The sequence below is a fragment of the Bidens hawaiensis genome, unplaced genomic scaffold (assembly GCF_021521415.1).
Source record: "Bidens hawaiensis isolate Kalapana, Puna unplaced genomic scaffold, B.hawaiensis_p1.1 tig00001647_1, whole genome shotgun sequence".
NCBI lineage: Eukaryota > Viridiplantae > Streptophyta > Magnoliopsida > Asterales > Asteraceae > Bidens > Bidens hawaiensis.
Genome location: NW_027491093.1, coordinates 2,809,004 through 2,827,489, shown reverse-complemented (window position 1 = coordinate 2,827,489; position 18,486 = coordinate 2,809,004). Strand labels below are relative to the sequence as shown.

Here is an 18,486-nt window from a genome sequence, read left to right as displayed (position 1 = left end):
TGCATTGAAGGATAGATTCAGGTGTTGCTCCTGTTCGGTTTGGTAATCAGTCGCATAACAACTTTGTTGGCTGTTATCGAGTACCACATTATATTTGTTCTTAAGTGTTCCTGTCTAATCCCACTGCAACCAGAAGGCTGTTACTTTATTGCACCTATTGATTGTTGTTCTCAGCCTGAATGACAGGTGTGTGTTTTGTTCTTTTACTTGTTTTGCCAAAACCCAACCGAGGTTCGCAAGTGGCGAAATTGGATGTTTTTGTGCTGCTAATTTCTGGGTCAGAAGTCATACCAGTTGTATAATTTATCTATCTTTTGTTTTCAATTCAGACTTTTAAATCCAATCGCAAGGCAAGTGGCCGAATTCCTACTGTTTCTTAGTTTTCATTTGTTTTAACAGAATCAAACACTAGTCAACCTGTGACGGGACGGATAATTTTGTGATTGGATCAGAAAAAGAATCCGAGTGATTCAGATTTTGCAAAAATGCACAAGTGATGGATTTGAGTCATGTGATAAAATGGATAATTTTGTTTATTACATGTTCAATACAAAGTTTGGTTTAGGATTGTACATATTAGATAGTGATAGTTTATGTCGATGTGTATTTGCTCTAGTGATATGTAAATGTGTAAAGTTAGAGACTGATTAGAAGACGTCATATTATTAGAACATGATGATTAGTAGAGTTGTCAAAGGGAAGCAACGTTTCATGAAGCATTACTCGTTTCCCTGTGGTATGTATATATATGGATGCTTGTAAACATTGAATAGTGGACGTATGCTAGTCAGAAGAAAATTCAAGTTTCTATATATTGTTTCTTCTTTTGAACTTCTTTATTCTTGTTAAGATGATTTGATTTAATGAACTCCTGGGTGGGTCCCATATGGAAGAACCTGATGAATGTCACAAAAAATCGTGATGGTTACTACAATTGTATCCTATAATAATAATTTATTTTATATATAAGTCTAGATTAACAATTAAGAATACATATTTAGTAGGTACAGTATCACCATTTACTCTAATTGGTGCAACCAGAATAAAACTAACTAATTATCATTTATATAGTTATTTTTAACAGCCAGCATAATCAATTATACCTCTATTTGCTCCAGTGTGCAAAGGACATCCTGAACTGTGGGCCTGGCCTTAGGATCATACTCAACACACTGCAGGGCTAATCTTATTATCTTGACCAACACGTTGCGATTATTAATGTTGTCCTCGATTTGTTTCATGTCAAACAGTACTTCTTTAAACCACTTTTCTGTAGGTACTGACCGCACCCAAGTCGGCAAATCAACTGGATGTATACCTTTGTAAGTTGACTCTTTAGTCAAATCTCTAGCATTACTATATACATCAGTTTCAGCTGTGGCATTGGCTGATTCTAAGAACTCTGGTGCACAATTGTTTCTGAACCGTGGTGTAACTGGCATAAGCTGTGAGAGGCCAACATTAAAGATCATAGGATTGTACTTGTCATCAAGTAATATCATGCTCGACTTAAGATCTCCATGAACCATCTTCTCTTGCGTGTGCAGGTAGAAAAGTCCTTTGGTAACGCCACTATTATGTTTATTTTCAGTGACCAATCAAAAGCAGTTATAGACCCGTCCTTATTCTTTGAAGCTGCATATTGAATTAAAGAAACTAACATGTAAATTGTTGCTAATATCGACACTTTTGTTGATGTAATTTACTTTTGCTTGAAAATATTGCTCTTTCTACAATGATTTGCATATTTCCATTATACAAGAGATTGATTTATAAACTTACATCGTATAAGAGATGAAACACTTCCGTTAGGTGTTTATTTGTAGACAACCAATCTCTCCCCGCTTCTTCACTAATAGGCCATGATGGGCCTATCTTGTTGCCCACTTTATTTTTTGCCGAAGATGGGCCCATCTTGTTGCCACTTTATTTTTTACCGAAAATGGGCCCATCTTGTTTTGTAGAGACAACGCAAACTCGAGCTCCGCTACAACCTCAGCCATAGTGGGCCGTTGATTCGGATGAGTATGCAAGCAGGTTACTGCTACGCTTGCAAACTTTTTCAAACAATCTTTCTTTAACTGCCCCCCCCCCCCCCTAAACTTATATCAATAACTTGGGACAATTTTCTTTCTATAAAACAATCTAGAACCCATGATGCTAGACTCCATCGTTCCCCATCAAGACTTGTGTCAACAGCAGGCCGCCGATGTTGGATATAATCACACTCAACTTGAACACAACTCGAAGGGTCATTTTAGTCATTTATTATTTATATTATGTTTTAGTTTAGTATGTTAACTAGGATATAACCCGTGTTACACACGGGTGGTAAAACATGTCAACAAACATAATAAATTTAAACAACAAATTCATGCATAACTAAGTTATTTAATAAGTGTGACCTTAAATTTAATTTTCATATTCCAAAGAACTTAGAAGATCATCAAAATTTTACTCATAGTTCTCACACTCTAACAACCATTTTACCTTCTCGCTAACTTCATTTTCCAAATCCAAATGTGTCATTTCTTTTCTAACATTAGCAAGATTCAAATGATTAAAATCTCTAAAAGAAACATAGATTCTAATATTGATTTAGGATAGTGCCCGTGTTACACGCGGTAGAACATATTTAAAACATAATATATATATATATATATATATATGTAACATAATATAAATTTAATCAAATCTAAATGTTGTACTTATAAATAAATGATATATTTCAATATTGTTCAATATTGTGTCCAAATGATAGTATTTGAACTAACAATATATTTCAAACCCGGGTAATATTTAAAACGAAAGTACGAAATAATTCGTAGTAGTTGTAGAGATTATAAGATTGGATTTAAAATTGAAATAAATTGGAAGATAATTTTGAATTTCGATTTGTTAACGAAAAAGTCTATAACTTATTTTTGTAAAGTTCATATAAAGGTTGAAAAGTATAGTCAAATCATTATTCATTATCATTATTAAAAAATAAAGTCTAAATCATATACCAAAGATGCATACAACTACCGGAAAGTTAATTTGAATTTGTAATTTATATATATATAATATTGTATATTGTATACAATTACCAAATATATTTTTTATAGATATACAATATTGTATATTGTATATATTGTATATGGTCCTTAAGTTATTAGCCTTTATAAACACAATTAGATTAAGTTGTTTAAATGTAACAATATAGTCAAAATTTTAATGTATATAAAATAATATTTTAATCAAATCATTATTATTAATATATACCATTAATTATAAATTAATGGTTAATCATATACAAAAAATGTTTAGAATTACCATATTCAAAGCATTAACCTCCACTGACCTTAAATATGTAAGTTGAAAATTTGAGTGCGTGATTGATTTTATAAATATCCATTACATATACTTATTTATGTAAGATATAATATAAATAGAAACGATAATAAAATTTTGAAATTATAATCTTAAAACTAACAATATATTTCAAACCCGGGTAATATTTAAAACGAAGGTACGAAATAATTCGTAGTAGTTGTAGAAATTATAATATTGGATTTAAAATTGAAATAGATTGGAAGATAATTTTGAATTTCGATTTGTTAATATTAAAGTCTATAACTTATTTTTGTAAAGTTCATATAAAGGTTGAAAATTATAGTCAAATCATTATCATTATTATAAAATAAAGTCTAAATCATATACCAAAGATGCATACAATTACCGGAAAGTTAATTTGAATTGGTAATTTATATATATACAATATTGTATATTGTATACAATTACCAAAGATATTATATATATATATATATGTATACAATATTGGATATTGTATATGGTCCTTAAGTTATTAACCTTTATAAACACAATTAGATTAAGTTGTTCAAATGTAACAATATAGTCAAAATTTAAATGTATATAAAATAATATAAGTTAGTCAAATCATTATTATTAATATGGACCATTAATTATAAATTAATGGTTAATCATATACCAAAAATTTTTAGAATTACCATATTCAAAATATTAACCTCCACTGACCTTAAATATGTAAGGTGAAATTTGTGTGCTTGATCAATTTTATAACTATCCATTACATATATTTATTTATGTAAGATATAATATAAATAGAAACGATAATAAAATTTTGAAATTAGAATATAAATAGTAATCAAATAGTTTTGTAAATTATCAAAATATTACCAAAATAAGGTAATATAACTTATCTTTGAAACTTTTAGTCAACTTATTATTTAAATTATTGATCATTAATTCTATAATTAAGTTATTTAAATGTAACAATATAGTCAAAATTTTAATGTATATAAAAAAATATATTTTAGTCAAATCATTATTATTATTATGGACCATTAATTGTAAATTAATGGTTAATCATATACCAAAATTGTTTAGAATTACCATATTCAAAGCATTGACCTACATTAACCTTAAAAATGTATGGTCAAATTTGAGTGCGTGATAAATTTTATAACTATCCATTATATATACTTATATATGGTGAACAAATTTATAACGAAAATAAATTTTTTAATTTTGAATATAAATAGAAATCAAATAGTTTTGTAAATTATAAAAATACGGTAATATAAGTTATGTTTTAAAATTTAGTCAAAATTTAAATCTATATAAAATAATATATTGTAGTCAAATCATTATTATTATGGACCATTATTTATAAGGAAAGTCAATATTCAATATTGATGTTAATTAAAGTGTGATTGGGATAATTAAAGTATTTAAATTATCATATTCATGTTAATTCGGTTATTTAGACAAATAAGGAAAGTCAAACTAAATAAATTGTATTAATAACCTGAAATAATAAAAAAAATATTAATATTGATATTATGGAGTATTTTAATTATAATTAATAACCGGAAAATTTTAAAGGTGTTACCGGAAAAACGAAATTATGAGAATGACTATGGTATCTCGGATTTTTCGTAGAATTTAAATTGAAATTAGGTTGTATGACTGATGACCGTCGTTTGAGTCAATCAAAAACCGAATTATTGTAAATAGTTAGAGCAACTAGGGTATCGTATCACAAGCAGTATGTGGTCAATGCTATTCGTGTAACAGATTCAATATTATGAAGTACTGGTTTTAGTGCTGATCACACAAGCAATAGTTTAAATTAAGAGAACTAAGCAACAAACGAACAAGCGAGTTGTAAACAGTTAACAAAGCAAATCACACCCGGGAATTCAAGTAAGCAACCAAACAGTATCTCATGTAACCTAACAAATTGATTATCAACGATTAACTGAAAACTGATCAACCAGACAAAACCTTAGACGTCAACAATTACTTTACACACGGCACTGGTTATCAAACGGTCCTTGCCAGTGTGACTCAGTTAAGAGTAATTGTATGTTTTATTGTATTCAATCTAACCAAACAGTTATATGACTAATTATCTAGTAACTGGTAACAGATCGTTCAGACCAACGTAAACCTCAACCGACCGAACACACAGAAATACTAAACATCAATAATCATATATCAATCAACAATAATCAAAACATAAGTATTCTTAACCACAAGAGAAAAACTGTAAAGAGTTACAAACTCTACATCCTGGGTGCGATTCTAGGCGATTAGCCGAGCCTATACATAATCGAATCTTCAATATAGATGATATGGATCATATGTATGATCTTCACACGAGCTAGGATGGTGGAAATCGCCTATATGAACTGCTGGAATCGCCTCTTGGTCGTCAAAAACGAAGTTAGGGTTTCATGTTGATGAAAAACAAGTTATAAACTCAAAATCCCGTCTGCTGTCCCGTCGCGGTACGCGACGGGGTCTTCGATGGCCCATCGTGTACCGCAATTGACCAAAGTCCATAATTAATTTATCACCCATCGCGGTACGTGATGGGGACTTCATCAAACCCATCGCGTAACACGATGGGACTCAGGAACAGCAAACTTCATTCTTTTCCTCGTTTTGCGTGCTGGACATCCCGGGTCTTCATTCCGTGTCACAACATGTCCATATTGAGTACTTTAACGCATGTGACGTGAAATCCAATAACACACGTATGAAGCATCGACTGTTCTAGAATAAACAGTTAAAACTAAATATTAAACGAACTAAAGCATATACAAAATAACCGACCATCACATCCCCACACTTATATTTTGCTTGTCCTCAAGCAAAACTCTAAACCAAACATCGACCTCCATCTTAGGTATGTAGATTATCGACATTAATACTAGTAAGGTTTAAGGTCATACACAGTTTTCCAGACTGACACTTTCTTTAGATTGACATCTCACAAATACGGTTAAATGCTATGATAAAAACAAAAGAGCCGCCCAGACAGGTGTACTTTGTTTCCGGTTAAGGCACACATGCTCATACCACTCGTAATATAACATATGTTCTCTCGGTTTAATATATGGACTAGCAAAAGATGTGCCAGTATCACTCAGCTCTCAATATCACTCATAATTACATATTAATCCATCAAGCTGCTTTGGCACAAATTCAAATCAAGAGACCTTTAAAAGGGTTGTAGCGGGGCCAGGTGTAAGGGTATGGAAGGGAAATATTTAAGTAGCTCAAACGATCCGACCCGACCTATTACAAAACATCTAAAAAATAAAAACAAAACTAATGTACCACTAACTGACTGATTATATACATCTAAATAAACAAACTATCAACATACTGATTTCACATTTTTTTTAATAAACGAACATCAACGAACTACAAAATATATAACTGAATATAAACAGACATCTTTTTGTCTTTTTCTCAATTTTTTTTAAGCATAATAACGTGATGCTTAACAATGGAAAAAATACAAAAACAAAAACAATTACAATTACAAATAAACCTAGTAAGCCGGATCGTCTCGTAACATAATGTCGGGGTTAAACAAACGAAAAAAATAAGTCCAAGAAATGTTTTATAAGGAACCCAACCCCCCGCCCCTCACATTACCCACGCTAATATGTATAATGTATGAAGCCCAACCCCCCAGTACCCACACTCTCGCTCATCCAGACAAGGCTTAACCTAATTGCCTCTATCACTTTTGCATTTTGCCAACTACGATCCCGTAATCCATGAACATCAGTGAAAGCACTCAAATGACGTGTGTGTACTATATATTATATGTGTATTATATATATTTGGGTCAACTCACACAGGTACAGGAGGAATAGGGTTGACGACATAAACATGTGTACCTGTCCCCATGACTCGTTATCCCCGCCTAAACGACCCCATTTTCAACTTCTCGTAATAAAAACATTTGTGAGTAAGACTAATGAGACGCTGAGAAACCAACCATGACCAGAAACCTATGACTTGGCATTAATAGCAATAATTAACAATTAACAACTTTGGTTTCTGAACACTCTTCGAGGTACTATTGGGCTAAAATTTTTAAAATTTCCCCCATCCCCACACTTGAGGTTTACATTGTCCTCAATGTTAAAATAGATATAATGATTAATAAACATTTAAGGGACGGGGTTGAAATTTAGTTTTTTTTATTCTTAAGCAATTTTAAAAATTCGGGGCTCATGTGACTGGAATTATACAACTATACAATTACACTTTTAACATGTAAAATAATAAAACAAAATTAAATTATGAAACTGAAATCACCTGATATCCACGTGACTGGAGAAGGACCAGTCGGCTCGTGAACTCTAAAAAACACTCGTGTACTCTCATCTCATCCAATTAAAAAACTGACAATCGAACCTGCAAAATCTCGAGATGTGTATAAGCAAGCTTCTCACAAGTGTAAGACATAGGTCTTTTAAGAGTTATGAAAATGAATATTTGTTAATTTTAGTAAAACAATTACCGAGCCAAATTAATTCGTTTCATAATAAAAATTGTTAAGTTAGTTAAAAACGTTAAAAGACCTAACTCACTTTCTTAGGAATCACGATTGCATTTAGCGTATGCAACAAGCCCTGTAAACCCCCCGGTAGCCCGGGAGGCTGAGTGGGGTCTCGTGAGGGTTTATAGTGAACAACACCCACAAAGTTCAGTTACAACAAAAGATACATGTACCTGGATTAACCAAAGCAAAAAGAACATGAAAGCACTCTGGGTAGCTAAACGGACGCATCAAAATCCCAACTTTTCTCGTGGTGCGGTATCCCCACACTTGGCTTTAGCTATGATGGTATGCTTGAAATACAATTAGTAATATAAAAAAAATTCAAAATTTAAAATAAAAATATACAAAATGTACAATTACCACCCTTTTGAAACTTTTATGGCATTCAAGGTGCGTCTGGCCCGCTACCGCGCAACCTTCTCATTATAAGCACGCTTTTCTTTAATCATTTGTTGCCAGTCTTCCGATAGTCCATGATCTGGCCCGAACATCCTCAATCTCCACTCTCGATCATTTTGGTTGGGTGGATGTCTAACCTTCTTCTTCCTTGGTCGGTTACCTTTCTCTTCCACCTTCTCACTCTGTAGTTTCTCAAATCCCTTCTTATCTATCCTGTCAATCACAAAACATTCCTTTATTCTACGATCCTTATCCAATGATACACACTTGTCAACAAGAGGGTTAGTAGAATTTTCAAACAATAATAACCGTTTATCACGGTCTCCACACTTGATTCCCAAAACCCCCTTAGCACAATCAATTATCGCATGTGCTGTGGCGAGGAATGGCCTACCCAATATGACTTGTGGTTGTGTATTATTCCCACGTTTAGCATAGTCAAGTACAAGAAAGTCAATTGGGTAGAAAAATTCCTCCACCTGAACCATTACATTAGTCACCATGCCCCGGGGAAGTGTATGAGTTTGGTCCGCCAACACCACGGTGGTGTTTACCGTTTCTAATGGGCCAAATTCATACTGATCATATAAACTACCGGGCATGATACTAACACATGCTCCAAGATCTAGAAGTGCCCGATCAGTTTTAAATTTCCCGATTTGAATTGATAAAAGCGGCACTCCTGGGTCTTGGAGTTTACTTGAGGTGGTATTATTCTCACCTCCTCATCTCTCATGTTGGTCAATTTACCATTTAAACATTTTTCACATGTGCAATTTTCACAAAAAGACATTTCATATGTTTTTGGTTCTGATTCATTTTGGAAAATTGATTCATTTTGATCGACATAATCACTCTCACCGCTAATATCTTCCACCACCTCCTCAACAAACTGTGGTGGTGAATCCACTTCAACACTAGACAATTCAAAATGAGGTAAAAGACTTACAGCATTGATGTGCACATTGTTTCCCTTCTTGGAGCTTGATCAGTAATGGTTCGGGTTGACTGTAGTATCACTCGGGAGTTGACCTGCACTCTTTTGCAACTTTGCCATATCTGCTGCGAGCTGACCAATTTGCTTTGACATTGCCCCTGCTGACTTATCATGTTGTAGGACCGGTAACGATCCGAGCAGGTTCGGGACGGAAGGTTTCAACCACAGATCAAAGATAAAAACAAACACTTTATTGATAAACGCGAACGGTTACATGCTTGTTTAAACAGAGAAATCACGATCTATGGCAGGGGGAGGTCGAGCATGGCCTCCCCCCTCATCCGGACAGCACCTGGGCTCCGGGCACGCAAAAACCTCGAAAACCTTACCTGTTCACGACTGAAAGCTGGTATTTATACCCGCTGCCATTCGGTCAGGACTCATTCGATCGAATGAGTCCTATTCGATCGAATGGCAGACTCATTCGATCGAATGAGTCCTATTCGATCGAATGGCAGACTCATTCGATCGAATCAGAAACTGGTTCGATCGAATGAGTATCCATTTGAAAATGCTCTTTCAAATGGATCACTTTCAGCGTGAACCACTACCTAGGTGTACAGCATACAACATAAACATTCTAAACTATTCGCCAAGCGACGGCCACAAAATGTGCACCAACAAATTCCCCCTTGGACGTTGCTTGCGAATTGCTGTAGACACCTCTTGCAATCTTCAGTCAAATCTTCTGCTTTATCTTGATAATCACGTTGAAGAATACCATCATTGCAGCAAGATTCCCCCTTAGACTGAACTCTCGGTTAATGATGCAAAGTGTTCTCCATTGCTGACATCTTCAGACTAAATAATCTGTTTAAAACAACCAACTGTAGAAATTCCCCCTCAGACGTTGACGTGTATCCCAATATATAGACATGACAATACATGCACGCTTCCGCTGCGCGACTTACTATCGGCGAATCTTCACCCACACGGTTACTTCACCAACATGTATTGGACAAATGACAGAGGCTTCCAATCCACAGCTACTCCCCCTAAACAGATTAGTTTGTATGCAGATTCATCATCGGAGACAAAGACACATCATTAACTTCGTGATTGCGAATCACCAATTTTCAACAGAATTCCCTCCACAAAGCGGAATTCTCACATGCGGAAAATAAATATTTAACATGATTGGCCCATAAATAGTCAGATGCTCCTGACTACCCCACAATAACTCAAACTCAGATTCTCTCCACAAAGCAGAATCTTCAGAATGCGGACAATAAATTAAACTTGGTTGGCCCATAAATAGTCAGATGCTCCTGACTACCCCACAATAACATCATATCTCATCAGTAATCACTTTTCTCTGTTCTTCTGTGTTCTTATAACAATCACCACTGTAGAAGCTCAATGAACAAGGGGTTATCCATTAAACTTGTAGACGATAATTCCTTCAGGTAATTGTGCTTTGTTCATCTTCAAATTTGCCGCTTTAACCGTTAAACATTTAAACGCTCTGACTTTGCCGGCAAATATCAGTGAAAATTTCACTGTCACCAAACTTTTTCTGGAATGTGATCAACATGTATAGGATGTCCAGAAAAATCTTCATCACTGACCCGACAATTAACCGAAAATTTCCCGGAAATTTTGTCGAAAAAAAAATTTTATTTTCGCCAAACTTTTTCAGAAGACTTCCCGACTGATAAAAATGGCTTGGGCAAATTTTCGTGTAAGCAGGCGTTCGATCGAATTTTTTTTTTCGTGTAAGCAGGCGTTCGATCAAATTTTCGAAAAAAAATTTTTTTTTTTTTTTTTTTTTTTTTTTTTTTTTTTTTTTTTTTTTTTGGTCTGGAACATGTTCGATCGAATGAGCACTGGTTCGGTCGAATGAACCACAGATTCGATCGGATGAAGCACATATTCGATCGGATGAAGAACTGGTTCGATCAGCTATTTGAATTTGACACTTTGAGCGGGGAAAACCAGTTCGATCGAATACAAACTGATTCGATCGAATGAAGACATCTGGTTCGATCGAATGAACAGGCTGTCTGGGCGGGAAAACTTGCGTTTGAATTTGACACTTTTGAGCGGGAAGACTGATTCGATCGAATCAGTCAATCGAATAGGCCTATTCGATCGAATGGGGAACTCGTTCGATCGAATGTACTGATTCGACTCCTTCAACGCCAGCCCAGAAAACGCGAAGAACACGAAGAACACACCAACAGTTTAACGTCCAGAACGCAGAAAATCAAGAGCTCGGCTTGCTAGATCGGTTGTTAGACCTTTCTAGCGGTAACCGTGGCTCTGATACCAATTGTCGGACCGGTGCGGGACACGGTTTCCCAACGATTCACGGGGCAACGTGTTAGAGTGCGGAATCCTCTAACACGGCGATTCGGTGGTGATCAACAACGCGCGGTAACGATTCCTAAGACGGTTTGACACCTAGGGACGGAGGAAAGGACCGACACGTGAAGAACGGGCAGAGAGTATTTCAGCAGAGTGGTGGTTCGTGACTGTGTGTAGAATGTGTGCTCTCTTGTGAAATTTCCTAAGTTTCGTTTATATATCGAAAACTGGTTCGATCGAATGAGTCTCTCATTCGATCGAACGAGACCTGGTTCGATCGAATCAGTCACTGATTCGATCGAATCAGTTTCTTTTGACATTTTCAGTCCGTTAACTTAGTTTCACGATCGTTATCTTCATATCGAACCATCCTGATAGAACTGGGGACATATACATGACATTTCATGTCCTAACAAACTCCCCCTTGGAGCCAGTTCTATTTACTTACAATCAATCGAGTTCTCTTGCTCGATCGTAACTCCCCCTTGGAGTTATCTCACTCTCTCTTTTCTCAAAGCTAATGGTGCGCATGTTGCATCCACGAACTCCTTTCATCATGAAGTTCTCTCAGGATCAAATGGTCCAGTCAGTCAGACTTACCATAGGTTCCGCATATCCTGAGAAGCTGTCAATTGAAACTTTAGATAAACATTTAAGCACAATCTATCACAATGTTCCAAAACAAATTACATTCAACTCAAAAACAATTACAACCAGAAGATTAAACCTTTCATTACAACAAGAAACAAAATAAACATGACAATTAAGCTTCAGTCTCTTGTGCATACTTCTTCTGTTGCTCTTTCCAATTTGATCCTGCATGTATGTCATAGGCAAAGCAGATCCTAATGACATTTCTATACGTTAAAGCTTGCTCCATGTCTTCGGGGGCGTAGAGAATCTCTGTCTTGTACAGCGTGTAGACGTCCTCCCGTGACAAGTTTGTGAGCCACATAGGATCAAAGATACGAATTGTGCTCCAATTTCCATTGTCGTTGAGCACGATGACTGCTTCATGCAGTCTTCCGTCATAGTACCAATGCCTGAACGCTTTGTAGAAGTCCTGCTTCATCTTTCTTAGAGGAATCTTCTTCATCGTGAGTGGTGGCATGTACTTCAAAACAATCTTTGGCCTGTTGGTGATCGGATCGATCTCCCTTTTACTTGTATATCTCTTTGGCCTTTGTGGAGTGATCATCTTCCATTTTGAGCTGTATTCCATTCGCAATACACTCTGATAATACGTTGCAAATGGAGATGAACTTGCATAAAGCATATCAAGATAGTTAAGACGGTTTAGATCAAAAATAGGAAGAGTCTTCAAGTCAGTGATCCGTTGAAAGTACTCAACCCCTTTTTCTCTCTTGACAGCAATGCAATTAAGATCCTTCAGACACGCCCAAGCAATTATTTCACCTGAAGTTCTACGACCCTTCATCTTATAGGACATTGTGTGAGGAATGGTCGGCTTTGCTTGTCGTCTGGACCTTATCTTCTCAAGAATAGCGTTGAAAGCTTTCTTGCACTCTTCAGTTTTCTCAACGAAATCGGCTTGATCTGCATCAGAAGGCTGTTTCATTGTGTTTGACCTTTCGTCAGCCTTCTTCTGTATTTCCTCCTCTGTTACATTTTGAAAGAAGCTTGCCGAGTTAGGAAGATCTTCAGTTTGAGACGTGTAGTACTCTGGATATTCTTCCTGCGTCAAGTCTTCCATTTCGACTTCATCGAATTGAGAGGGATCAGCGGCCGTGGATGATGTTGAGTCAGGTGTAGCAGCCGAAGAAGATGTTTGTTCTGTTGAAGGCAAAGCCAGATACTTGCCTGTTTCTTCATTGTATAGCTCAAACATATGTTCCAGTTCTTCTTCTGTGAAATTGTGAGAAATTTCACCTTCTTCCAAGTCTCCACTTGCGAAGAATTGCTGCTCATCTGGATTGTCCAGTAAAAACGTGAAATATTCCGCTGCTGTTTTTGATTGCAGCGGTTGGACATTAAACGGATCAGCATCACCTGTTTGATTACACAAACACAAAGTAACAACAAATTTAAGTAAACATATGTAATATCATAAACATTAAATACAATATCATTACATATGAAACTAGGTTTACAAACAAATCATTAATTGAAAAGATTTAACATTTAAGTCCTTACTACATTCACTCAAAATACTCTTAACTACCTTCACCTCCATCATCAGAAGAGTCCAGTTCGTCTGTGTCCACATCGACATTGGTTGGACCTTCCAGACGAAGAACATCACCCTTCAGCTCAGTCACTCTTGCTTCAAGGCGTAGATTTGACTCTCTCAGCTCGGTGATCAAAGAACCTTGTTCATTGATCGAAGATCCCTGTTCAGCGACAGTAGCATTTAACTGACTATTTTCAAGCCTGAGCATTTCGTTCTCAGCTTGAAGTTTAGCAATCTGCTCATCTCTGAGCCGATTCTGTTCTTCTTGCTCTGCCTTGAACAGTAACATCTTCATCATCGCCTTGTGCAAATCAGCAAGTTCGGATGCAACCTTTTGAGGTATGGCCATTTCAGGTTGAGCTTGAGGAATAGGTTGTTGAGCTGACTGCGGTGTTGGTGGCTGTGCTGGTTGAGCAGGAGGAGCAGCAGAAGTCCCGACGGATGGTAACATTGAGGGACGCGGTTGATCGGGAAATAAGCTTCGATACTTCCGAGTAACCTTCTTCTTTTGCCTCTTTGCAGGCCTTTCTTCTCCTACATCTATGTCGGCCGGATTTTCCACGGCTCTGACTTCCTCACCAGTTTCCAACTCTTCTTCATTTAGAAACGAATCAGCCTCCTTTTCAGCTTCGGTCCTTGTATCTTCAGGGACCGCCACCTCCTCAGTGTCAGAGTCGTCGCTTGATTCCTGCAAAGGTAAGTTTTCGACGTCTGAGTCACTGGTATCATTTCTCCATTTCCTTTTAGGAGGGGCCCTGTAAGACGGATTCACCAAATGCCCGAAGCATCTTTTGATTGGTGGCCTGGTTGGACGTTCCTTGTAAGATTTGAGACGGTTGAGAGTCTCATTTTTCATGTGGTCCAGTTTCACCACATCACCTTCGTTTTCTTTCAGTAACCCTGGTGCTTGAGTATCGACAATCATTTGCACGAACCGTGGAAACTGTAGAAACTTCTCACTTTTCCCTTGCTTCAACGTGATGTTCTCGACCATATGACCGAAAGTCATCTGAGAGAAGTTGTATGGTCGGTTCATCACCAAAGCAGCTACAGTGAACTGCATGCTTTCCCTCAGCTTGTCAAAGCTGGTTCGTTGAGGGCCCAAGCAGTGCATCACAACGTGTGCCAAATATTTGAACTCGGGGCACAAGTTGGCCTTATGAAGCAGACCGGCATTGAGGTCGCCGTCATACTTCATACGTGCGAAACATCCTCTTGTTGCAGCAGGATGTAGGGAGGTCGGGTCTGATTCATCATCTTCAAATCCACAGACTTCTCGAATGACCTGGGCAGATATAACAATTGCATGCCCTCTAACGGTGGAGCGAATAACCGACGGCACGACTGATTTGTCGTGCGTGGCATTCCTCCAAAACTCTTGTTGGATAGACATGATAGGCTCAATAATCCTAGAGATGGGTCCAGAGATCCTCGACCTCTTCAGAAACTTTATCACCGTTGCAAAGTCTTTCCCGTGGCTCGACTTTTCGTCTAGAAAAGCCACGATGTTGTGCTTGATGGACGTTTTGTACGGGACAACCACTTCTGCAACTTCAGCCATTTAAATCTGTAACCATAAACGTGTTAGAACAAACAGATATCGAAACGACTGAATGCGTTTAAACTTTTCAAATTTTCTGGACTGATTCGATCGAACGAGCAACACATTCGATCGGATGAGCTATTCATTCGATCGAATGAGATCTGGTTCGATTACAGACAATCGAATGAGATAGAATTTCCCATTGACTTCTGATTCGATCGAACTAGTGATCGAATAAGTCACATTCGATCGAACAAGAGACTCGTTCGATCGAATCAACTGATTCGACTCATTCAAGCAAAATCCAGAAATGAAGAACACCCGAACCCGGAAAACTTAAACGATCAAGAACTCGATCAAAACACGGTTAAAAACATGTAAAACTTACATTTTCGTGATCTACGTGAAAAATCGAATAATATGATCGGATCAAAAAGAGGGTTTGAGGAAAATCAATTTGAGAGCAAAAATCCGTAAAATATTTCGAATAAAACTGATCGATCGAATGAGTTTGAATATTTATACTATTTTTGGACTTATTCGATCGAACGGACTTGTTCGTTTGGACCATTCGATCGAATGAGATTCTATTCGATCGAATGAGTCTCTTCGCAACTGTTTACATTCCTCAACCACTGATTCGATCGAATCTGTTCATTCGATCGAGTTATTCGTTCGAATAGCAACCTATTCGATCGAATGAGGGAAAACATTTGAAAAAATAAATTTTTAAATTTCTTATTTCCCGTCCATCTATCGTGATGCCTTTGAACCTGCACGAAAACATAAACTTTTGACACTTGGTTAGTTTTCGTAGACATTTTCCAATCCTGAGAGCTTCGTTCCTACAGAACATATAGATCATAATACATTAGTAACAAATGGAAAAATATCAGGCTCAAACATCTTTGGGTTTTCTTGTCACTTCATTCTTTCTTTCATGCACAGCCTGTTGCACAGATGAACATTTAGCAACCTGCATGAAGTTTTCTTTCATTCCTACACACTGGATAAACATTTAGTAGGAACAGACAGGGATCAGACTACCTGTCACGATGATTTCTCATCGATTCTCAAACAAACAGAAATAGATAAAATGAGAAAGAAAAAAAATAAATAGAAATAAAATCTTTTTTGGTTTTTTATCAAAATATTTACAGGGAGGGACAGGGATCAGACTACCTGTCACGATGATTTCTCATCAACATTAAAGCAGAATAAAATAAATAAAAATAAAAAGATTAATTCAGAAAATTTTTTTTTTTTTTTTTTTTTTTTTTTTTTTTTTTTTTTTTTTTTTTTTATAAAATTCAAACTGAAATAAACAACTGTACAAAATTTTAAAACACATTATTTTTGGTTGAGAAGGATCTATAATAAGAAATCATACAGACGTATATGACTGTCTACTGAGATTTATTTATTTATTTTTTTTTTTTTTTTTTTTTTTTTTTTTTTTTTTTTTTACGAATAAACGAAGTTAAACAAGACATAATGAATATTCTTTTTGTGAGAAAGATCCGAACAGGAATCATACTAATTACGTGACTGTCACACAGATCCGTGTTTAGCTGTATTATGACATAAAGAAACAGGTTGTGAGCATGTAAATAACTTAAAATGGTTTTCATCGTTTCTGTGATACGAGTTAGGTTCAATTATGTCTCAAAATTTAAGTGGGTATCAACTCAGAGATTATGATGCCTCCTATCTATTCTCAAAGCGTATTTGGCTTTCCCCAAGTCACCCCGAATTGACCTTGACCCATAGTGTCTGATTAAAGTTGTAAGTGTCTTCATCTGCTTCCCGTTTTCTTTCTTTCTTACTCCATGATTGAGAAGTCTTGACATTGTTAACTCTAGAATGTTTCAATCACTCATAATGTAATTTTTTTTTTTTTTTTTTTTTTTTTTTTTTTTTTTTTTTTTTTTTTAACATAGACTTCAGAGTAGTAAACAATTGCAAGTCCCGAATCTGGATCACTGCAGTTTCTTCACACACTATCTTTACGGGAATCAGAACACTTATGGGCTCGTGTATGACTGGGTAATCGCTTTTCTGCCTATCATTCGGAAAGATATATATGAAGACATACAAAACTCTTAAGGAGTTTCCACGTAAAATCGAGTAGATTTAGTTTGTATCACATCTACTTTTACGCACCATAAAAAGCTACCATGACACACAATGACCGTTCTAAAGCCTTTTAAGCCTAATAACTTCACTAGTTAAGCACACAGAATCAGTGTATCTATCATTTTCCAAGGTTGGATCAATTTCTCATTTTCTGAATATATATGAATGTCTTTTAAAACATATAACGTTTAAATTATTTCGCCCCGATCAAGTCAAAGTCTTCAGGTAAACGGCTATCCTGAAGATCCAATGGATCAACTGGACCGACCACATACGAGTATGTGTCCTTCTAACTAAGTATAACCGACTATTTTTCAGCGAAAGAATAAAGACCCATCAAAACCCGCCCCGATCACTTTCAGTCATCTGGTTAATGGCTATCCTCATAATCTACTAGTAGAAGTAAGGACCAACACACATCCGAAAATGTGTCCATCAAACTGAGGTAATCGACATAATTTTAAGCGATAGTGATGTATAAAAATTTAATATTTGAAAAATGAAAATAAGCTGTACAGACATAACAAATCTTTTTGATGTCTCAGTATGATAGCGTCTGTGTACTATCACCTTTCTTGTAACAAGATCAACTTCTCAAAATTTTGAAATTTTTTTTAATGTTTTTGGGTTTTTGTATTTTATATTGTTTTTGGTTATTTTTTTTAATGTTTTTGGGTTTTTGTATTTTATATTGTTTTTGGTTTTTCTTGAAACCTTTCTCCCCCTAGAATTTATAAAAAACAAAATCTTTTTGGACTTTTTCAAATTTTTAAGAAAAGAAAAAAATGAAAACAATTTAAATGATATCTTCAGGAACATCATCTGATATACGTTTAACGCCGTTGATCTCTAGTAAATATAAAAACCGTGGTTTATCAAATGCTTTAGTGAAGAGATCAGCGCGTTGTTCCTGAGTGGGGATTTTTATCACATCGATTAACTTCTTTTCGTAGCAATCACGAAGGAAGTGATATCGAATTTCGATGTGCTTCGTTTTGCTAAAATGGACCGGATTTTTG

General features: G+C 35.9%; 1 protein-coding gene across 1 annotated transcript; it reads right to left on the bottom strand.

The window, feature by feature from the left end:
* Positions 1 to 1,097: 1,097 nt before the first annotated feature.
* Positions 1,098 to 1,529, bottom strand: LOC143590608 (probably inactive leucine-rich repeat receptor-like protein kinase IMK2). Its single transcript, XM_077071039.1, has one exon. The coding sequence runs from the start codon at positions 1,527 to 1,529 to the stop codon at positions 1,098 to 1,100; it is 432 nt and encodes a 143-aa protein (XP_076927154.1).
* Positions 1,530 to 18,486: the final 16,957 nt, after the last annotated feature.